This window comes from Gasterosteus aculeatus, chromosome 7 (genome assembly GCF_964276395.1).
Source record: "Gasterosteus aculeatus chromosome 7, fGasAcu3.hap1.1, whole genome shotgun sequence".
NCBI lineage: Eukaryota > Metazoa > Chordata > Actinopteri > Perciformes > Gasterosteidae > Gasterosteus > Gasterosteus aculeatus.
The window spans coordinates 17,468,046-17,491,308 of record NC_135694.1 but is presented as its reverse complement, the minus strand read 5'-3'; the positions used below and the strand labels follow the sequence as shown (position 1 = coordinate 17,491,308).

Here is a 23,263-nt window from a genome sequence, read left to right as displayed (position 1 = left end):
TGTTGCTATCACAGGAGGACAAGACATGTCATTATTTAAATGACATGTAATCACAGTTAATAACGTTGTTTTAATGCCATTGACACACCTTGTTTCTCTTCGCTCCCTCTCTCAGGCCTCTTTGCACCTCCATGTGTCTTCAGTGCAATCAGATGAACTACTGCACAGCAAACACTCCCATCCCCTCGACTCCAATCAGACCTCAGATGTACTCAGGTAAACCACACTGGAACACACAAATTACTACTAACAACCCGCTGACTGGTTTTTCAAAAGGGGTTTTGTGTTTTAATATTTGATTCAGACGGAAGTTGTTGTTATTTTATACTAATCGGCAATATTCATGAACATTGAAATGGCCTTGATGTATTATTATGTATTGCTTCACCAATCATCAAAAACTGTAGGTGTATTTTATTAATTCATCTTTTCAAACCCAGTGTGTCACGCTATAAATAACTCTGCATTTCTAATGTATATCTGCACAGATATGTGCTGGAGCAGTACAACGCCCTCTCCTGGCTGACGTGTGACCCGGCTACACAGGACCGACGATCATGTCTACCCATTCACTTTGTGGTGCTCAACCAGATGTACAACTTCATCATGAACATGTTGTAGCTAACAGCCTGTTACTGGTGGGGATGAAGCATTTCAAAGAGGAGGAAAGCAAAGACTCCAGAGGGAGGTTTCATCAAGACTGAAGAAAAACGGCAAGAACCGTACGGGCGTACGGAGCTTGGCCATGCACCAAGACGGGATCAGACGGCCGGTACTGGTTGAGACAGTCCAGTCCGTGTGAATCAAAGACATGCACTTAGAGACAAGGGAATAAAGATGCAAATGAATGAACGTGAGAGAATGACAGATTGGTTGTCATGGTATGTAGCATGGCAGCACATTCAATGGCCAGTGTGTATTGGAGAGACAAGTTTATTTGTAAAGTTATTGAAAGAAAAGGGACATATTTGATCGTGGAAAAAATGGATCTTTGGTTTTAAGACCCCAAATTCCTTTTTATTCCTTTGGATGAAATAGTATCCAACTAAAATGCCTGCATCTATCTTATTTATTGTAAGTTTTTAAATGTATAATTTGTCTTATTTCTTAACCTCTTTTATATATAAAAAATGGAGAAGGTTTATATCACCTTCCTGCTTTAAAGCAATTTGTCTAAGATATATATAATCGTCTTAATTAAAAAAAACAACCAAGAAAAAAAATCCCATAAAAATTATAAAGTACCCGTAGGTTGCTTTTAGAGTATTATTTTTTGTAATGGAGACAGAATATTTGTATTGTCACAATGTACAGAAGAATGAGAGTGGAGAATTATGTTCCATGCCTTTGAGCTTGGACAACTTACAGCAAAGCTGTAGCTACAGAGGATTTGTACAGCAATGAACTTCACTGTGTTCAAATAAAGAGGTACATTGTTGTATATAGTATTTTATACCACACATTTAGACACAAAAACCAAACGGCAATATATATTATAAATATTATATATGGATGCCATGCCAGCAGTTGGTGGTGTGGCTTCTGTTTTAGGAATAAAGTGCGTCAACTTATTTCCCTGTGCTTGTGTTTATTGCTTTGGGGGGGGCGATGAGTAATTGGACAAGGACCGATCGTGGAATGAAAGAAATTTTGGCATTGGTTGGAGGTAGCGAACCTTAGGTCTAACATTTTTAGAGAGAATATGAGAGAACGGGATAACATGCAGTGTCCTTTTCAGCGCATTCCTTCACCATTCTGATCGGCTGAAGTTTTGATCCTTTCGCACCACTTCTTATTGGTTATTGATACATTCAGACAGTCCCATTTAACTTCAGTGTAGAAATAAATGTGTGGTGTTATTAACCTTTAACCAGCTATGGGTGGCTTCCCATTGTATATCCCTTGTTTGCATTGAAGAGCATTTACTGTCTTCTCTACTGCAGAGGTTAAGCTGTGATTTGATTAGTGAAAAATCTATTTACCTTCATCATTTTTGGCTTGAGTTATTTGACCATCAAAACGTATGTGGTTTTTTGAGTGTAGAAAATACATTCAATATTAAATAAAACCCTACAAATTTGAGTCCGGTGCCATGTTTTCTTTGATGATGAGAAATCATGGTCAAGTTTGCAGTAATCCTTTCCTACTATGTAGTTGGTCTGCAAGCGTGTTAGCACTCTCACTTTTGTATTCATAAGCAGGAGAGGCAGCAGAATATACTTGCATATTAAACAGAGTTGGATATCCTACGTGTAAATTGCTGAATAGCCCTGAGGTTGTGTTGTAGCAGCTGGCAATTCTTTTTTGAGAATTTGCTGCAATTTGCTGTGCTCAGAGTGTCCTTTAGATACACAGCGGTCCTGCTCTGCTTTTCTGTCATCCCTCAGCAGCTGCTGTCAATGTGCCTTTGGCTATTTAGTGAAATTTACCCCAATATCTCAGTGACCGGGAGGGTAAAACTATGTAATAGAGAAATGTAATTAGTCACAGAGAGGTAATTGTCTGGACTCGTATATCACTGTAAAACAAATTCCTGCCACATCATATTAAAATATATGATTAAGATAAGGTCGTTTAATACAACCCATTCTCAGTTACCGTCGAATGATGTCATATTAATATCTGCACGTCAGCCAGGTGTAGATATCAAACCTGTCAGCCACTTGCAGCGCAAACACACAAGACGCGTAACGTTATTTCCATTGTCATTAATTAATCTTCAATTGTCACCACTACGAGGTCAGTTCGTATTATTCAAAGACCACTTTTTGTTCTCATGAAATAAGTTTTCTCTATCTGTCGTTTGACGTGTTCATATTGTCCAGCCCACGGGGATCGCAGTCGGGCAGCACCGGGTCGTTGCAGCATTACTGCCTCCAGTCAGCGCTGTCATTCAGCGCCCAGAAGACCGGTTCCCTCACTGTCACACTGACGCAGTAATCATTGTAGCTACAGACGAGATCAAGCGGATATGCGGAAACCATAATAGACGGGGCATTGCAAATACAAAGACAATCCCCATAACACCCACCGGAGCAGCTAGGACGAGCTTCTCTTATCAGTCACCGGCGTTGGATCCCCCACATCATTAGAGGCTAACGGTACACAACAGAGCCCGAGGACCGAAGGCCTCGATGGTGAAACTTAGTTTTTTAAAGTCTAAGTATAATCCTGAGAACTGAGGTAAGCTGATCGCTGAGGTATTATCGTATGTACGTTTAATGTTTACAGCGCAGAGAAGCACCAGCCAGCACACGCGAGTATTATTGAAGTTAGCCTAGCCTAGCTGTTAGCTGGCTAGTAGCATGCGCTGCTCAGAAAGCAGTTGAGTGTTAGCTGCTGCCAGTTTGCTATTAGCTTAATCGTCGAAGTTCGCTGTTGCTTGCATTAAAAATACACATTGAACGCGTGGAAGTTCCACTAATGAATCGACATAATGCTTTGTCAAATTGTACGCAAGTTACTGTGTTCGCGGTATATGAAGTTAACATTGACACTAACGTTAGTTAGCCGCGACAGTCCGCTTTCCCTATGTTCAACGTTATAATGATATTACCAACTTTTAAATGTAGTAGCAACTGACTAACCTCTAGGAACATTAACTAACTATATATTACGTAAGATTCGGGTATTTACTAATGTTAGTAAAGAGATGAAAACATCTCATCCATACAAAGAACTAAACTCAGCTTCTTCTGTCAGATGAACTCTTGTTGTGTAGAGTTTATGTAACGTTGGTGTTTGCTAAACAACAGTGCTTGTAACTGGAGATGCTTACACTTCAAGACAATCAACTTCATTTGCATCACATGGCATCAGATGCCGCACTTTAAATTGACCGCTTCGCCTGTTCCTTCAAAGTTAAGCGTCATCGTCATGGCAGAAAGTGCGGGGCTGCAGTTTGTCAGCTGCTTCGCTTTTGAGGCCATGCAGAAGGTGGATGTGGGGCGGCTCGCTGCCCTGAGTGACCCGGAGCTGCGGCTGCTGCTTCCCTGCCTGGTGAGGATGGCTCTGTGTGCCCCAGCTGATCAGAGCCAGTCATGGGCACAAGACAAGAAGCTCATCCTCCGCCTGCTCTCCGGGGTGGAAGCTGTCAACTCCATTGTGGCGCTGTTGTCTGTGGACTTCCATGCCTTGGAGCAGGACGCACGGAAGGAGCAGCAGCTCAGGTATGTCTGACGCACACCTGCTTATATGAGTCTTACTACAGTCTGCTGCTGCTGCTGCTGCTGCTGCTGATGATGAACGATTCAGTGCCTCTGTTGTTCATCACACTCATGCACCTTTGTCCATAAGACAAAGTCAGTACGGCTCTACAATTATACTCAATCTGTTGTCTTTTCCCGCCAGGCATAAGGCAGGTGGCTCAAATGGAGAAAGCATCCTGGTGTCACAGCTACAGCACGGCCTGACCCTGGAGTTTGAACACAGTGATCCCCTGAGGAGACTCCGTCTAACCCTAAGTGAACTGCTGGCTATCATGAACAAGGTACTGTAAGAGCTGTCCCAACGTGATTCCGCTGATCAAAAGAAGTGGAAAGCGTGAGCCCTGATGACGTGTTACCCAGACGGCCCATCTGAGGTGTTGCTTTTTGCATAATATAGAGAGATGTGGAAGAGATACTTTCCATGCTTGGATATAGAGAAGAACAGTTGTCTAATTATAATGAAATCAAAGCCACGATGATTTAGTTCAAAGTACTGAATGATTGAAAATACCCTGCTTGTTGTACTCAATGGGTCTTTGATGAAAAGAAGAAGATTGCACGGCTTATTTTCCTTGTTCATCAAAGCTCAAGTTTGCATCTAAAATGATTCCCAAATTTCTGGCAGCTGCTCTCACACTGACTAATTACACGTTTCTTTGTACTGCATTTGCCCTTCAACACTTGCTTCTTCACCTGAAAGGATGAGTTGGAATGGCCAATGCAAACCATGTCTCCCATTCTCTTGTTATTTTCCAGGTGGTTGACTCAAATGGAGAGTTTTTCTTAAAGTCTTCTGAACTATTCGAAAGCCCTGTGTACTTGGACGAGGTTGCTGATGTCCTCTGCATTTTACAAGCAGGTACTAATTCTGTGTATTACAAAAAAACCGAAACCCATCTCAGTAATTTTGTCTCCTGCAGTTGACAAATGGATGGCTTTAATCCGTGTTTTCATTTTTCTTAGAGCTGCCTTCCCTGCTCCCCATTGTGGACGTGGCAGAGGCTTTGCTGCATGTACGCAATGGATACTGGTTTCTGTGTCTGTTGGTTGCCAACGTCCCTGATAGCTTCAATGAAGGTACAGTAATCGCTCGCACAACGCTGCACATGCTGTCTGCAGACGATGTAAAGTCGAGTGCCTCTTTAATAGTCCGTACAAGCTTCATATGGTTAGTGAGTGAACTTGCTGGGGCAGAAATCCGTCTTTATTTGACATCACCTAAGAAGATTTCTATGATTGCTTCATTATAGTTATGGACGGATCACTAATGAGTTTCCATCTCTTGCTTTCTTTTCCTGTGTAACTGTTTCAACTCTAATTTTTGGCATGCCAGTGGTCCGGAGGTGTATGTATCTGTTTGATGGAAGGACATTGTTGTATTGCTCTAGCATCTAGTTTGCTGTGTGTACGCGCTTGGAGAGATACGTTATAAGAAAACGCCCTCCGTCCATTGCGTTTCTAATAGCAGTCAACATCCTTTTGGCTCGGCCACAGGAAAACACTGTTTTACTGAATTGATTTGATCTCAGGGTGAGGTGTGAGAAATGTCTCTGTCCAGAAGTATGATGGTTTTACATGTTGAACAAGAGCTGGTTACCAGACTTAACGTAATGATTGTGCAGTATCTCCTTTTACTTTCTGAAAAAACACCCCGTAATGATGTTGGTTTTTGGGCACATGGCCTGTGGCTGTGCGTCAAAATGTAAAAGTCCAGGAAACTCAATGTCTTTTTAAGCGGTGCTTCATGCTGCTGGTTTATTTTAATATATATGTCTATCTTTGCAGTTTGCAGAGGTTTAATTAAGAACGGCGAGCGTCAGGATGAGGAGAGTGTGGGTGGTCGACGCAGGACTGAAGCCCTCAGGCAGTTGTGTCAGATGAACCCGTCACAGGCCCTCAACATCAGAGCCATGGTGGTCAGTTACATTATTGATATAATCACAAATTTAACCCGGACTTTATCTGTAACCTCTAGAAGAGTTTCTTCTGCTATTCTGTTTTCTAGCATTATTGAGGAATGCGTAAACTAAAAGTAATAAAAGCTTTAGCATCGCGTCACGCATGATATGTTTCCTTTGACAGTGTTTGTATTCCAAGATGATTGTTTAGAAGTTTTTTTCAATTATAATACAACACAACAAACATTTTAGCCTTCATGGTATTATAACGAGCATTTGTTCCAGTTTAATGACATTTCATCTGCTAGACATGTAATTGATTTATCAACAAATTATAAGCACATTGATTGCGATGGATTCGGTTCAGCTAGAGGAATTCTATTCTCCGGTTATTACACACAAACACTCGGTTTGATCTTTGCCCCTCGCTGATAGAACTTGTGATGCACTTCTCCCTCGAGGGATACTATCAAAGTGTGTCTTCTTGCTCCCCCCTCTGCTTCTTAAGGAGGTTACAGCACAAGTCAGTCGGGGAACAAGGCCCCTGGATGTAGTAAAAGTCCATTGCCTTTCTGGAGAACACATCAGCAGGACTCGTACGCTCCCCAACAGCTGTCCTGAGACCGGTTTAAAGAGCAGACGACATGCAGGAACAAGTCACAAAGGACGCTAACAATAGATCTGTTTTAGAGCTACAGGGATTTGTCAATCAACATCAAATTAATCAGCAGCTATATTGATAGTTAATTCATTCATTTATACTTCATATTCAAATATTCATGTCTTTGCATTATTCATCTTTATTCTTTGTAGCATTTTCTTGTTTTAGTAACTGAGTGGGTTGTAGAACAAAACACAAACCACCAATTTTCAGTGTGGAGCGTCCGTTTTTTTCCGAAGGAACATATGTCGTCATAATAATAATTTACTAAGAAACAATTCAGCTGATGTACTGTGTTGTTGTTGGTTCTTTGCATTCCCAGGGAGAGGAGTGTCACCTGCCTGGTCTGGGCGTGGCTCTGACTCTGGACTACAGACCAGATAAAGCGGACGAGGCCGTCAGTCCTCTAGTCTCTTATGTCAGTGGTCTACTACTTGGTACCAATAGCAAAGTTCGCACCTGGTTCAGCATGTTCATTCGCAACGGACAACAGGTGAGGGGAGAGGATTTGTTCTGCCCAAGTTCACACTCAAGTTTGTATAAGTAGACACAGAAGAAGACTAGTAAGCTAATATAGAGAATATTCCAAGGAAATTGATGTTGTATTAAAGGTGCACGTTACCCGAGTCTGCTAGATGTAGTGGGGTAAATTTTAACTACGTTGTGATTTGACTTTTCAGTTAGGAGTAATGTTCTGTGTATAGAGTAGTGTGAGAAACATCAACATTATGCTTTTAATGTGTACAGTTGTGGTCAAAAGGCTGTCTTGAGTTTCCAATAATTCGTATAACTGTGTAACACGCACTTCTTTGTCACAAAACAGAAGATTTGTGAATTTTGGCTCTTTTATGGGTCTTCTGAAAATGTGTCCAAATCTGCTGGGTCAAAAATCTACATTCAGCAACTTGAATTATTCATTTTGGCGATACAGAAAGTTGGGTCTATCCAATCTGCTTTGTGGCATGGCTTCTTAACTTACGAGTATGATTGACTCCAGGTGGTGACCCCTCTGAGCCCATTTAAATAGTGCTTGTTTAATACACTCAATGTGTGCCAAACATATAGGTATCGCTTTCTCTACCTTCATTGGCATAATGTATTATCTGGCCCATTGCAGGACTTTCCTTTTCACCTCCCATTTTTTTTTCTTCGCAATTTTCTTATCTTGAATTAAATAGTGCTATTGTTATGCTCAGGTTTAGATTATCACCAAAGGCATAAATCTGTTTTCTGGGAAAAAAAGAGATACCTTTCACTGAAAATCATTGTTTCTCTTATGTTTTTGTATATTAGACAATAAGACTGTCCCTCAGCTCAGTTGAAAATGGGGAAATGTATTGAAACGTTCTGTTCCAATATTCAGCTTGCATCCAAGTTCGGGGTCGTCTTAGGACCTCACTGATGTCATTTTCTTTCTGCTGGCAGCGAAAGAGGGAAAGCAGTTCGGTTCTGTGGCAGATGCGCAGACAGCTGCTGCTGGAGCTCGTCGCCATCCTGCCGCGCTCACGCAGCACCCACGTGCCCAATGACGGCAACATGGAGGAGGTCAGCTCGGGGTACTCTGGGCTCAGAGAGGAACACGTGGTGAAGGCCAGCGCGCTCCTCCGACTCTACTGCGCCCTCATGGGCATCGCCGTCCTCAGGTAGGTCAAAGAGAAGGCAGCAGCTCCCTGTGATTCTCAATCTGTGATTCTGAAAAGATGTTTTTATTTATTTCATATTCAGTGTTTGTTTTTTAAAGATGATGTAAAAAATGTTTCAAAGATTGCTAAATATGATCCCTCTACAGACCCACAGATGAAGAGGCAGAGCAGCTCTTGCAGCTGATGACCAGCCGACCCCCGGCCACGCCCGCTGGCGTCCGCTTTGTCTCTTTGTCCTTCTGCAAGTTGCTGGCCTTCCCAACACTGGTCAGGTACAGAAAGTGTGACTATTTTTTATTCAGCAAACACAAGAAGGCGTTGGGTTAATAAACAGTGGTCTTGATTTTTGACGATTTTTTAAGTGTGAGATGTATTATTACATTACATTACATGTCATTTAGCTGACGCTTTTATCCAAAGCGACGTACAATAAGTGCATTCAACCATATTATCTCTCCTTCTCTCTTTTCTCTGTGTGTCCAGCACCCCTGAGCAGGAACAGCTGATGGTCATGTGGCTCAGCTGGATGATCAAAGAGGAGGAATACTTTGAGAGGTAAGGAGAATCCCTCCCCAATTTGTCTGAACAAGAAGAATTATTGACATTACTGTGTGTAGAAACTAGGGTTCTTAGTTTGTACATTATTATTCATTTTGTACATGCATCTAAACCGTTAACACCGGCATTGAATGAATTTTCCCTCTCAAATAGCAGTGTCTTCATTATTTAGTAATTGATTGGAAAGTGCCCCTGTTTTTTTCCTGCAGTTTCCCTTTTTAGAAACACAGATATATAAAGTCTCCCAACTAGAGAACCTGTAACTAAATTATAAAACCCACCTGGTAAATGCTGAAAATCTCTAAAACAAAAATGTAAAAACAGTTGTGCTTAGATCATGACTTGATTCCTGATGACTTGTTCATTTTAATGAATAATCAGTGACTTCTATTGTTCGCTGTTGATCTGCTGTGATACGTAGGACTAACAACAAGTCAAAGTTTCTTTTTTCCCCACTTGCATTATGTGTGTCCTCCTCCTTACAGTGCTGCAGGCGTATCCGCTTCTTTTGGAGAGATGCTATTACTGGTTGCCATGTATTTCCATAGCAACCAGCTCAGCTCCATTATTGAGTTGGTGTGCTCTACTTTGGGGATGAAGGTAAGGTGGGAGGAAGGCGGTGATCAATAAATCGTTGTGGCTGACCAGCTTCTGGCCCACTGCAGCAGTGAAGCATAGAAAGACCTCATCACTGATGAAACACACACACGCAGGATACACATTGCTTCCAAATCAGCCTCTGCCCCATGGCCAAAATACTGTTTTATTATTTATTAAGTGCACTATTGTTTCCTGCCTGTGTGCTAAATAGTTTTTCCTGTCTCAGTGTATCTTCCACTAAGATGTGTAATGTAATTGGATTTAGAGCCTGTTTATCCCCCGCCCCCCAGGGCAATCCTCTACAGTCGATGGTTCGCCTGCCATGTAGAGTTTTTATCATGAAATGTGAAAGGAGGGTATTACAAAATGCCAGCATTATTGCCAGCAGATTGTTTTCACTCACAGTAAGCCTTCCATTGTTGATGGTGTGTGTGTGTGTGTGTGTGTGAGGGGATGTTTATTTTTTTTGTGCCAATATTCAACTTTCTATAGATTGCCATCAAGCCCAGCTCTCTTAGCAAGATGAAGACTATCTTCACACAAGAAATCTTCACAGAACAGGTACATCATTTATCACTCCTAAATCTGTATGTGCATCTTGTCTGGTAATTGCATTGTTCAATTATTTATTTGTAGGTTTGTGTTTGATTTCATCGTAGAAATTAGATTTGAATTTGAATTGTCTGTTTTAAAATGAGAAAAAATAACTAAACTTGATAACTAAAATGATCCTAAGAAAATTGTTTTACAGATTTAAAAAAACTTACTGATTTAAGTAAGAAAGTTTGACATATAATCTTGCCGAAACCAAAAATGTTCAATTGCTCTTACTATCACACACAGAAAGTGGAGAATACAGGAAGTTCAGACTTTGGAAATGCATCACCAGAAAAGAAAATATCTTTGGGCTTCGGGCTTTGGTTCTGTTATTCTGAGCTATTCTCAATGATTTTCCCTACTGAGAGCTACTGTTAACTCCGAGATATATATAACTTAAACTTAAATAAACAATCTTCTTCTAAAGGTGCCCGTAAATCACTTTCACGTACTTTATTTACTTAACAACAGTTTTGGGTAACGGTATAGATACCTCATTAATTAAAGGTCTCACTGCGTATAATCATCGTATGGTGCATATGATGCAGTAAGTTATGTTTGGTGACGGCAATTAGAGATGAAAATTGTTCATTAATCATACCCCGACAGAAGATCAGAAGAAGGTTGTTATGGACGCGAGAAGAGAGAAATGACATTCAAAGTTGTGCACATCCTCACTGAAGCGTGATCTTGAACCATTGCTTTTTGAATAACTTGTTTCTCTATTTCTGGTGTTCAGGTCGTTACAGCACATGCGGTTAGGGTGGCAGTGACCAACAGCTTAAGTGCCAACATCACAGGATTCCTCCCAATTCACTGTATCTACCAGCTGCTCCGGAGCCGGGCTTTCACCAAGCACAAAGTGTCCATCAAGGTAGGAGGTTTGCACTCTATGTCTCAGTGACCGGTAGATGTCTATTTCTTTTGTTTATTTTAAAAACAAACTTTGCCATCCGGCGCTGACCTTGTGTGCCTCTTCAGGATTGGATCTATCGGCAGCTCTGTGAGACGACCACCCCCATCCACACCCAACTGTTTCCCCTAATCGATGCCTATATCAACTCCATCCTCACTCCAGCATCCAAGGCCAACCCAGAGGCCACCAACCAGCCCATCACTGAGCAGGAGATCCTCAATGTCTTCCAGAGCTCTGCTGGGGTGGGTCTGCCTCAGGGAATCACAGAATCTACTAAACCTAAAGCTGCGCCATGCCTTTAATTGCATGCATGTTTTTTTCAGTTGTGGCTTTTCTTCTTACTTATAATGCTATTTTGATGATATCTGATCATCTGTGTCTATTAAAAGGGAGCGTTTTCTAAACCACAATTACTAGTCTGTTACCTCTATTTAGTGGCTCTCTACAGAATGTTGCCTTTGTTGCTCCAAACCTTCCAGGATTTATACTGCGTATGAATAGATTTGACTGTATCCATTATTCATTCACTGATGATGCAGATTCCTGCTCTGCTTCCCATCCTTGACCTGTATTTCTGCTTCTCTTTTTTTATTGGTTAGCAAGGGGAAGGAAGTCGAGGAGGACGTCAACACTACTCCATTACCACCCAACTCCTCATCCTCTACTACATCCTGTCTTATGAGGAGAACCTGTTGGCGAGCACCAAACAACTGGGTATGTAGAAGACAAGAACCCTCCCATTTACCACCTCTGTGCTGTCAACTCACTTCTTTTCCAACATTTCTTATGTTCTCCTCTTCTGCCAGTCAAAAGTGAATCAATTGTCCTCTTTTCCACCAAAGGAGGTGTTGTATGGGAGACAGAGGGGAAACTTGTCTGGCAGTGAGAGGAGAAAGGCAGCGTTTGTCCTCTGTTGAGTTGTAGGAGATGCTGGATGTGCAGTCATTCATCCTTTTTTCTCTTGGCACTGAATGTTGGCTGGTTGATAGAGAATAAATGGAGGGCTGACAAAGAGCCAAGTACAATGGCTGCAGGAACTGCGCTAACTAGGAGGACAGCTGTAGGTTAGATTGAGCATTAGCGGTTAGCCTAGTCAGTGTTTATTCTCTCCCATGACCATGACGAGCTCTCCTCTTGCCCTTCATTAGGCCAGATTTATGTGAGAGTTTATGCCCATCTCTCTTTAATTGCTGTGTTTACCCAAGTGCTCCTGCAGCTTTCAAAGAAGGAGTAATGAAACCCATCAGCAGTGGTAATGAACCCACGTCAATGAAAAATCACCTCCGCTCCTCCTAACGCATCGGTGGCTCTGGTGTCCTTACACTTTGAAATAAAACACTTATTCTCCGCCTTCCTTTTTTCTTGCTTTTATGTTATCACTCTCGCTATTTCCTGTCTTAAAGTTTCCTCGCGTCACTAAAGTTTTCCTCTTATTTTTTTAAGCCCTGATGCAGAGGAAGCCAAAGTCCTACTCCGCAGCATTGATGGACCAGATCCCCATCAAGTACTTGGTTACACAGGCCCAGGGACTGCAGCAGGAGCTCGGGGGTGAGACACTTGAATCCGCATTTTATTTTAGAATCATGGTATGTGGTATTAAATACTTGGCAGCCCACCAGTTACAAACAGATATTGCTGCAATAACTCATACTTTACATACCACAGTAAATTCCACCAGACAACTGTCCGGTTTATGTTTATCTACATTACAATTGCAATGTTTTGTGAAAACGTTGCTCTCTGGTTCAATATTTGAAACAAATGAGATGCTTTTTATCTTTTAGGAAAAAAATCAAGAAACAAAAGTTAAAAAGGAAAAGTAAAATATACAAAAATACTGTGTGTAATAGACTGACAAAGAGCTCGTCTTTCTCTTTCCCTGTTCCCAGGTCTGCACTCGTCCCTGCTGAAGCTGCTGGCCACCAACTACCCTCATCTATGTCTGGTGGAGGACTGGGTCTGTGAGGAGGAGGTGACTGGTACCCTGCCGCTGCTGAGGAGGATGATGCTCCCCAGCAACACCTGCAGATACACTCAGAGCCAGCTCCATCAAGGTGAGGAGGAGGAGATTAGGAGATGAAAGAAATGAGGTCAATGCTGGCACTTCTGTTTTATTCAAGTATCTGACAATAATCAGGTTTTCACCTTGTTTTTCATGTTTTTACTGCTAAAAATCTGAAAAATAAAAACTACGAAAAGTCTTTCAAGAATCAGCATAAAGTAAATATTAACAAATACATTCTTGGATTGTAGATTCAAATCAAACACAAACCAAGTTTGTTGAGATTGAAAAAAGGTAAAAGGAAATTCTGAGAGTAAAGACTGTCAAAGAGCAGTGATAGTAACCGAAGAGCGAGGGTTGTGTTGGTGAGGAAGTGGTGTCAGAGCGTAACAGAGACACGTAGCATTGTGTAATGTATTTACAGATCAAAGCCATTATCAAGCTGAGATCTTGTCTCAATGGTTAATCCTTCAAGGTTTAGAGGATTATGCTGTAATTGGCTTTTCTTTGAGCAATTCTTGACATAATGCAAATGTGTGACAGATTACCTGCATAATGCTGTGAAACTGGTTATCTATCAATTTGTAAAACGATTTTGCAAATACATTTTCTTTTCTTATACAACTAAGCACAACTGTGTAATCACACTTTATTCATGAATTATGGTTAATTTCATTCTCGCCACCATTAAGACTGAAAAACGTATTCTCACTATATTAAGGCACATTTGGTTCAAATTTGAAAACTAATTCAGCTGTCTCTCCACCCAGCTTTCCAGAAGCTGCCATCCAGCAGTCCCAGGCTGATGCGGATCCTGGAACATTTAACGCTGCTTTCTCCTGGAGACCTCATCTCTTATTCGGAGGCCCTCACAGCCAGCATGGCTCTGCTGCTGGAGCCTGCTGTGCCCCGCCGAATACTGCAGACACTCAACAAGCTCTGGATGGGCCTCAACACTGTGATGCCCCGCAGGTACGTGCTGTGGACACGATTCAATGTTGTGACAAAGGATTTCCACGGAATGTGACGGGAATAATGCGTTGTGGTAATTGGAAATTACATTCGGCGAGTGGGTGAGTGGGGAGCACGGCCGTCCTCCAAGAGGGTTGGCGGTTCGATCCCAGGCCCAGCTAACCCGCATGTCGATGTGTCCGTGGGCAAGACACTTAACCCAGCATTGCTCCTGTAGCTGCGACTACAGTGTGTGACTGTTAGTTACTGATGTGCAGGTGTCACTGTGTATGGTTCTCCTGTCATCAGTGTGTGAATGGGGGAATGATGTCATGTAGTGTTAAAGCGCTTTGAGTGGTCGGAAGACTATTGTTTACCTTAAATTTCACATAATTAGGTGTGTGTGTATATATATGTATGTATGTATGTATGTATGTATGTATGTGTGTGTGTGTGTGTGTGTGTATATATATATATATATATATATATATATTATATCCACCTAGTTTTTTTTTTGCTGTGAGGCGCAAATTGCATTCGCCCTCGCATTAATGTCATCTCTTGAGAATTGGGGCTCAAAATCTCTTTCCTTCACTAATTAGCATTTAAGATATTTTGCCAGACATGATGAGAAAAGCCTACAAATATTCAATCCAAATGAAGTGTTATTTTTGCCTGCTGGTTATATTTATAATTGTATGTATTTTAAGGTAAAAGTTGCTGTCAGACGTCTCAGACCTGTGGAACAACAGTTGTTGCCCTTAACCCCGGGCTTCTTGCTCACCGATTATTGTGTGAATAGATCAGAGGTATCGAGCCAAACAACTCTGTCAGCCTCTCTGGACAGGAATGGGTGACCCTCACTCCGCCCCGGGGCCTTCAGGAGCACAGTTACTAAAGCTCTGAGCAGACATCCTATCGACCTAAAAGTGTTCTTTAAGCAGAAGAGCTCAGGGCAGGAAATCTGAGGGGAGACTCTCTGTGAAGGAGATGTAAGGGATTGTTGCCCCTCTACGCTTCCTTTTCTTACTCCCTCTTGTAGTATTGAATGGTGCACAGGGCTGGCTCTGATTTATCCAGCAGGAAGGGAGCAGTGTCAAATTTCACACCAATCCACTGACTGATGCCAGTGCGCAAGCCGCCGAAAGGCTTGGCCCTCGCTCCAAAAGCCCCCTGCTGCTCAGGGTTTAGCCTGGGTGTGAATTCAGAGACTGAAGGTAAAGGTGCAAAAGGTTAATTTGTGAGTAACTTAATTAAACCCGTACTGAAGTGAGTCTCGTATTTTCTTTGCATCGAAATAGCTTTCTTCCCAAGTACATTAAATCAGTTGTTTATGATTGAGCATCTGAATAAGTACAATATATTGAACCAGCAATTTACTGTTGTCCTTTAAAAATGACAATGTCCGTTTATGAGCTGTCAGTTGTTTTGGGTTTTTTTTTAGACCCAAGAAATGTTAGACATCTCAATTTGGAATGGAATTCTTTGTTCCTTATCAAGTTCTTTATTCCCAGCGCTGGACAAAAGGAAAAACAAACAAGTGAAAAGTTGAGACTGATGTCTGTGTTGCAGGCTGTGGGTGATGACCGTAAACGCTCTACAACCTTCGGCTAAGCTGCTCGGGCAGCAGCAATACACTCAAAACGACCTGATGGTGGACCCGCTCATTGTGCTGCGCTGTGATCAACGCGTGTACAGGTAACTTCTGGACGTAGTCTATATGCACACATTCACACATGGAGGCATACACAGACTGCTCACACCTTTCTTGTTGTGTTCTGGCAGCACTTACTCGGTTAGTTTTGGGCTGCATGTGTACAATCCGCTCAAATAATGCTTGTAGTTGCATGTCAGTATATCTTTAGATTTTTCAATCGTCTACCAGGATAAAAAAACAATTAAAACGGAGTGTCTTTATTGTTTCATTAAAAGAAAACCTTTTAATTATTATTATTATTTCTTGTAGGTGTCCTCCTCTGATGGACATTGTGCTTCACATGCTGAACGGCTACTTGCTGGCCTCCAAAGCCTACCTACACTGCCACCTGAAGGAGACGGCTGACTTTGATCGGCAAAGCCAGACGGTCTCAAACTTGGGGGTACCCGGACAGCCAGAAACACCCGAGGTCACCAGGGAGGAGCTGAAGAACGCTCTTCTATCTGCACAGGTATTTCCAGTAACGACTGAAGCTCAAATGCACTTTCTCTGTCGAACATGCCCAGGCTTTCCTTTTTTTTATGATTTGATGCTGTGGGGTTTTTGGTGAAGCACGGTGCGGAAATAGTATGCCATGAATTTGTATGCAAGAGATGACCTCTCTCATCTAACCGGGGTCACTGGCCGTTCCTTTTTGACCTCAGGACAGCGCAGCAGTCCAGATTCTCCTGGAGGTATGTCTGCCAACGTCCAAAGAGCAGCTGCAGCTGGGGGCCGGCACACAGAGCCTACTGAGTAGCATTAGGGCCCCTTTGCCAGGGAAATCAAAAAAGGGCAGCCTGGGGCCTCGAGCCAGAGGGGGTGTGGAAGACGCCGAGCCAGAGGGAGGACTGCTCAGTGACTTGAGGGAGGTGCAATGTCTCATCTGTTGTCTGCTGCATCAGATGTTCATTGCCGACCCTAACATTGCCAAGTTGGTCCACTTTCAGGTAATACAATGTGAAGGCGATGGAGTAGACCGTACTTTTTATCTTTTTCATTTCACTATGACAGTGGGAGGGCTGGAAGAAAAAACAAAACATAAAAGAGCAAGCTCTTGTAAAAAAGATGTATCCTACAAATTCCCTTTTGTGTTGTTTCTGGTCGTTGAGTGCCATGTTACTGAAAATACCTTTGAGTCATGTTGACCCCATTAGTCATCACATTCTGCCGTGGCATTAGTGGTAAGTGACTGCAGCACTGTCAAAAGTTGCAGACCGCCATATGGTGGGCTTCATCAATCCAATCCCCCTCTGTCATTCTAATCCACCCACCAATCCACACTGCCAAGCAGAATCTGCTGTGTGCATTTGGACACACGAGTTTCACATTAAAAGTACTTGTGGGCTTAAATCACTAGTTGATTGAATTTATTGTGTATTCCTTTTTTCCTCCATCCGTCACTTTTGGATTCATATTTCCTGCTTTCTCGTCTTCTGTGCCTTTCTCTGTCAGGGTTACCCTCAAGCTCTGCTGCCTCTGACTGTGGCAGGCATCCCCTCCATCCATATCTGTCTGGATTTCATCCCAGAGCTGCTGGCGCAGCCCCAGCTGGAGAAGCAGGTGAGCCCTCCCCTCCCTTCCCTTCCGCTCTTTTTCCTGGCTTTAAATCCAGAGCCTTTTATGACACATACATATATATATTTTTATAATAACCCTGTTTACATATTTGTGCCATGAATATGTGGTGAAAAAAAAGTAGGTGTTCTGACCCGATGTGTCCACGCAGATCTTTGCAATCCAGTTGCTGTCGTACTTGTGCACGCAGTACGCCCTACCCAAGTCTCTGAGTGTGGCCAGGTTGGCCATCAGTGTCATGGGCACCCTCCTCACAGGTCAGTGGACTGAACGGTTCCTTATCTTTATGTCCCGTACGTTTACACTTTTGGTTGTGACTACCAGTACTCATGATTACTGATTACTCATCATACTTGTTATTTTCTCTGCTTTATGTCTCTGTCATTGAGGCATAAAGCAGAGGTAGACGAGCTGTACACCCTGTACTCACAATGCAGCCTGTTCACATTATATCAGCTGTTGCGATACATTACGTCTTGAGAATTTGATCCCTATATTTGGCTGCCACCATCTGGCCTTTGGCTGTTAGTGCAGCATTTTCTTCTCCGTCTCATAAGTGCACACTGCACCAGCCTACTTGCCGCTGCATTCGCCGTTTACGAAGTTCTTTTGTGTTCTGTGCATTCTGTTTTTTTTAGTGCTGACTCGTGCCAAGCGTTTCTCATTCTTCATGCCCATCCTGCCGTGCCTGGTGCCCTTCTGCCAGGCCTTCCCGCCGCTCTATGATGACGTTGCAGGTCTGCTTGTGCAAGTGGGCCAGGTTTGTGCCTCCGATGTTGCCACCAAAGCCAGGGACATTGACCCTCTTATTGCACGTAAGTATAGTTAGTGACTTGGGTGGCTTTTCTTCAGCATAAAATGGGTAACGATAAATTTTATTTTGACTACCAGTGTAAAAAACACCGTATGCAGACATTAAGCCTATGAAGACGGCTTCTCCTAACACCGATTCAGTAGTTGCTGTCCTGGAGGCATTATGTTGACACAAATGTTGCCATGTTGGTCAGCCTTTTCTGTACTTAGCTGGGACCTTTAGCGACACATGGGGTTAAACCAAATAAAATTTGAACATTTATTCAGAAGTTCTATGTTCTTACAAAACCGTGCAAAGAATTAAGTGACATTGTGCGTGTGCCTTGATTTTTATTTATTTTTTTACACTTATTTTGCAACGTCTACCAATGAAAAATATTTGAATACATATGTAACTACTATGAACTTCAAAATAATTTGTCGTGCACATCAGTCTCAACCTCAAATGTAATAAGGGCATATGACAAAGTATAGTACGAAAGATTCTGGACAATGTTTTAGTCTTGCTACAATAATACGTTTGTCATGTTCATGCCTCAGGCCTGCAGTATCTGAAGGAGAAGCCTCAGGGGGCTGCAGCTCCTGGAGGAGACTTCTCGAAGCTGACTTTACCCCAGAGGATAGCAGAGGAGCATGGTGGGGCCGACCCGGATGTCCAGCTCTGCTACTGTGTAGAGGCCACATTTATGGACATCATTAGCTCCACCCTTCATGGACTATAGATGCACATATTCCAGAGGAAGAAGAGGGGACCTTAAACCAACTGAAAGACATTTGTATTCCTGAGACAGATCTTTTCAACACACATCCATTCATCTTCAAGACATGGACCGATGTCCCCTTTGTCGTTGGCTGTCAGACGTTTTATATCTATGTTCAGACTGGACCCATTCTCTATCATTTGTGAAATGGTCGGGAATGGATTTTTCTGTAAATAAATCATCGTTATCAATTTAGAATGTGTGTTCATGTGCTCAGCCAGTTTGTAGAAATTTAAATGGGTCCCTTTTATTGACCTTTTTAAAGGCATATTTTTCTAAGCTGTGACCTTTCCTCAGCAACTGAACAATGGAAAATCATTGGAGGCGCTTTTGTACTGTATTTGTTTGTAATAAAACAAGAGAACGCCTTTCATTGATGAGGCTTGAGATTTGGGGCAAAGCGATTATTTTTTTAGGTCATGAATGCATGTGTCATCTCAATCTTGTCTGGTGTCCAGATGTTTAGTATTTCTTCTCAAACGTGTCTTGGTCTTGTGGGTTTCCCGACACAGACACCCCGTACTTTGACCACTTGTTTTTAGCCTTTATATTCTCAGCTCTTCTAATGATTTTAATTACAATTATATGCAGTGATAACTCGTCTTTTTGTTTAATGTACTTAATGTTAATTAGTACCACCTGTTCTTTGCCTGTTATGTCAAGTCCGGGTTTGTAGAACTCCTCCGATTACAATTAACACAATGTCAGTGCTCTGAATATTCTTTTAATTTATTCCATCATATGCTAAATATAATAACAGTACCAGTACATTGCTGAGTTCTTGTTCTGCTGAGGTTAGTGAAGATATCAGGCAAAGTAGATTAGTGTAGTTAGAGAAAGGCACATTGATTTTCCAATATATTTCTTAGCATGTAGTTATAAAAGCAGTTTCAAAAGACTTCTCCCCTTCTAGTGGGTGGCTGTATGTCCTTGATTAGAGAATCTGATATTCTTATTACCAGGTTCTGTTCGTCTAGGTGAATGATAGTCTTTGCTGAATATTCTATCACTATAACAATATCATTTGGAGCAGTAGAATTTGTCCAGAAGTAAAGCCACACAAGAAAATGTAGATTTACATGTACATCCATATTTTGGAGTATTCTCCTCTTGTGATTTCCTAATGCTGCACTTAGTACAATTAGTAGATTTTCCTGAGTGGTTCATTATGTTGTTCAGGCTCGGGCCTCTTTACTGTGGTCAGTTTTTTGCCTTAGTATGAACTATACTTTGTCGGTATTGCCTCCACCCACTGGTTTGGCTCATTGCCGTATTTAGGAGGGATGAATAATCTCTGGATGGAGCTAGAATAGCTGCACATTTTCCACACACAACACAATTATTGCATAAGAGCATACACCAAATTAGACATCCTTGGGTATCTCACTGCACACAGCGTTCTGTAGTACACATATAACATTGCCCTGAATGTATTGTATGCATGTGGTCAATACTATCCTAAAGTGTTTTCAATAACCAGGGATCAATAACTAACAGTCAGTTTCCAATGATATACAGCGTTACTATAACTGACAGTTATACAGCCTCAGGTAACTGCCTTCCTTTCTTTTATAACGGTCATACTTAGTACCCCACAAATGAATCCCTATTATCAAAACAGTGCCCCTGTCGTTGCATCCTAATCGACATATTTAGGTAATTCACCAGAGGGCAGTCTTGCCACACCAAAACTACAGCACCACCCTGTCAGACTAAACCCAATAACTAAATATACCTTCAAGAGTCACAAGGGAAGAACCTGAGCACATTATGGTCAAAATATAAAACAACCACTGTTATAGAAGTTGTAGTTCAAGATGTCCTATGAGTGACAGTGATGATAAAGAGTAAGATGTAACATTTTATTTTTCACATTCACATTCATGGTAGTTCCCCGCCTGCATGCACAGTGATTCACACAGACTGATCTTGCACATAAAAAGATATTACCAAGGAATGCCATAAATAATTACACCGGAAAAATTACATTTTAATATTCTACAGAGGTAATATTATAGGCCATGCAATTGGTAGATAGTATGTATTATGTTTGGTATAATTTGGATATATATAAACGTGTGATTGACCACAAACCTGAGTTCCTCCTCTCTGTCTCTTTCTCTGTTGTGGAGGCATTTATGAAGCACTCTGCGCTAGTTTGTTGTGGTGCTTCAGTTTCCCAAAGCTGTAAGAGATGCCTGAAGCAAATCAGGATGAGATCACAGAGCAGTTTTGTTTTCACCGCTGAGCCGTCTTCCGAAGCCCTGCACCCTGAAGACAACCCTTTGCAAACTGCACGAAAGGGGGTAGGAGGAGAAGGAGGAAGTAAGAGAGATGAATTTATTCTCTGCTCAGTATGAAGGCAGAACGAGGGAGAAACATGCTGAGCTTGCTGTGTGATGGCGACAAGCGTTCGCTACTTAGGACAGACCTGCTGATGACATTCATTGTGTAATTAGACATGAGCTCTCGTGCTGCAGTCCATTAGCGTAGTTGATTTCATGCCAACATATCAAACAGACTGAGCTAACTGAGTTGTGGATGTGGGGCAGAACGGAGAGCTGCTCCAATAATCCATAGAATGCAAACAACACATCTATCTATAGACATAGACACATCCTGCAAGTTTTACACAAAAGCGTGGCATCCAGTCGGACACATGACACACTAATTAGGAACTAGCTGTGAGTTCTGGTTGATTCAGTATGTGTGGAAATCAGTTTTTAAACAAGAAGTGAATAGATTCCTAGACAGCAAGGGGGCCTTTTATTCCACTAGTTGTAGTGAAATAAATATCACATTTCAGATTACTGGGAACGGCTATTTTCTTATACAACATCACACAGTCTGATTAGAGTTCCAATCACAGATACACCTCTGAGGTGGAAGTGAAGACGACAAAGGCATTGTCCTGTTTGTGTGTGTGTGTTTAAATGTGTTTAAATATTCTAGCGGGATACAAAATATGTCTGTTGTGTTCCACAAGGATCACTTAATATCTGTTGTTCATTTTAAAAACTGAATTGTGTTTTTTGGTAAACACACAGGCCACCAGACGTCTTATCCAGAATTCTCTAGACTCGTGGTGATGATTAGGATTCAGCCTGTGAGCGGGTGCACTGTGCACAGAGTCTTAGGACTTAAAGCTGAATTTCTTACTTTAGGCGTAATCTTTTGCTCTTCCCGGCTTTGTACTCAAGCCAAGAAGGTGTAAACACTAACCCTATTGAAGGAACTGCCTCTGCCTCTTTAGAGGTTTCCCCATGGGCACCAGAGCAAAGCACTTAAATTGTGTTCTCGATGCATTTGGCTAGACATACACTACCTCCAGCTTTTTTAATTTGAATCACGCTCCAGGTCTATTTTCCTCTGTTTACTTGCCAGTATTAAAACACTCTTGACTCTCGAGAGGCACCAGAAAATCCCACTTCAGCTTGTTACGAGAGTCATTGAGGTTAGCAAAGCATTTTTTCCTGTTGTCCTCAGTGGCTCTTCAGGTATAATGCGGTAAAACACCCACATACTGCTGGGCCCACTGCTAAGCCGTCCACAAGGCCAGTGTTTGTCTCTCTAGTGCTCTCTGGGTATTTTCTTTTCAAACCTGCACTTTGAATTTGGAAGAAAGGTCCCTCGTACAGCAGGATATCTTTTATGATACTCAGAGAAAAGCACCAGATGTGTAACATCCCCCCTCCTGTGATGCTTTGTCTGGATGTGTATTTAGGGCCTTTTTCCACAGACATTCAAAATAATATTAATAATTAAAAAAACTGCATTTATTGCGCAATAAAATAATTGTAGACGTTAATTTATTAATCCTAAAAGGTAATAGCGCGTTAACTCAGCCCTGATATCTATGCTTAAAGGCAATAAAACCTGAACAGAAAGTTGGTTTGGTTCTTACAGGGATCATTGTCAATGTCTACTGACTGTTTAACTACCAACTACATAACCAAGTTAATGAATATTGGTTCTGCTCAGATGAGGTGTTTTTCTCTTTGTCTACATTCCTTGTTTTGCCTGATCAGAGAACAAGGGGAGACAATTAGATGGGTTCTCTCAGATCTTCCCTCCGCCCCGACTTCTTCGGCTGGTAGTCGCTGACAGAATTGATTACATGCAGCAGGAGCACTTTGTCAGGCGCAGATGCACTTTTCACAGTGTGTCACTAGAAACAAAGGGACGGCATTAAAGCTTTTGTAACACCCTCCAAAACTTTTGATTTTCCCCTCGGTTGAGCAGAAAACGCCAGGAAGACTGCGATCTCAAATTAATTGGCAGCGTGTCAGCGGCATATTTACATTTTGTTCTTTTAAAGATGCAATTAATTACCAGAGATGAAGGAATCTGCAGAGAGATGATATGCGTAGCGCTGGTTGCC

At 42.0% G+C, this 23,263-nt stretch overlaps 2 protein-coding genes across 2 annotated transcripts in view; both read left to right on the top strand.

Annotated features, from left to right (window-relative positions):
• The window catches only part of med13a (mediator complex subunit 13a), a 63,121-nt gene extending 61,549 nt beyond the window's left edge, over nt 1-1,572 (top strand). The window contains exons 29-30 of the mRNA XM_040181330.2: nt 116-216; nt 489-1,572. Coding sequence (XP_040037264.1) covers nt 116-216; nt 489-621 — 234 coding nt within the window. The 3' untranslated portion in view covers nt 622-1,572. The remainder of the gene's footprint in view (nt 1-115; nt 217-488) is intronic.
• A 1,259-nt stretch (nt 1,573-2,831) lies between these two features.
• ints2 (integrator complex subunit 2) lies at nt 2,832-19,271 on the top strand. Its single transcript, XM_040182191.2, has 25 exons — nt 2,832-3,183; nt 3,862-4,169; nt 4,351-4,489; nt 4,965-5,067; nt 5,172-5,285; nt 5,994-6,124; nt 7,090-7,260; nt 8,193-8,410; nt 8,557-8,682; nt 8,894-8,965; nt 9,454-9,568; nt 10,061-10,129; nt 10,905-11,039; nt 11,147-11,323; nt 11,681-11,795; nt 12,525-12,629; nt 12,971-13,135; nt 13,854-14,055; nt 15,607-15,732; nt 16,001-16,202; nt 16,396-16,680; nt 17,186-17,293; nt 17,460-17,565; nt 17,947-18,123; nt 18,662-19,271. Exons 2-25 carry the CDS (start codon nt 3,877-3,879, stop codon nt 18,841-18,843), a joined length of 3,636 nt encoding a protein of 1,211 aa, XP_040038125.1. The 5' UTR covers nt 2,832-3,183; nt 3,862-3,876; the 3' UTR covers nt 18,844-19,271.
• The last annotated feature ends 3,992 nt before the right edge of the window (nt 19,272-23,263 follow it).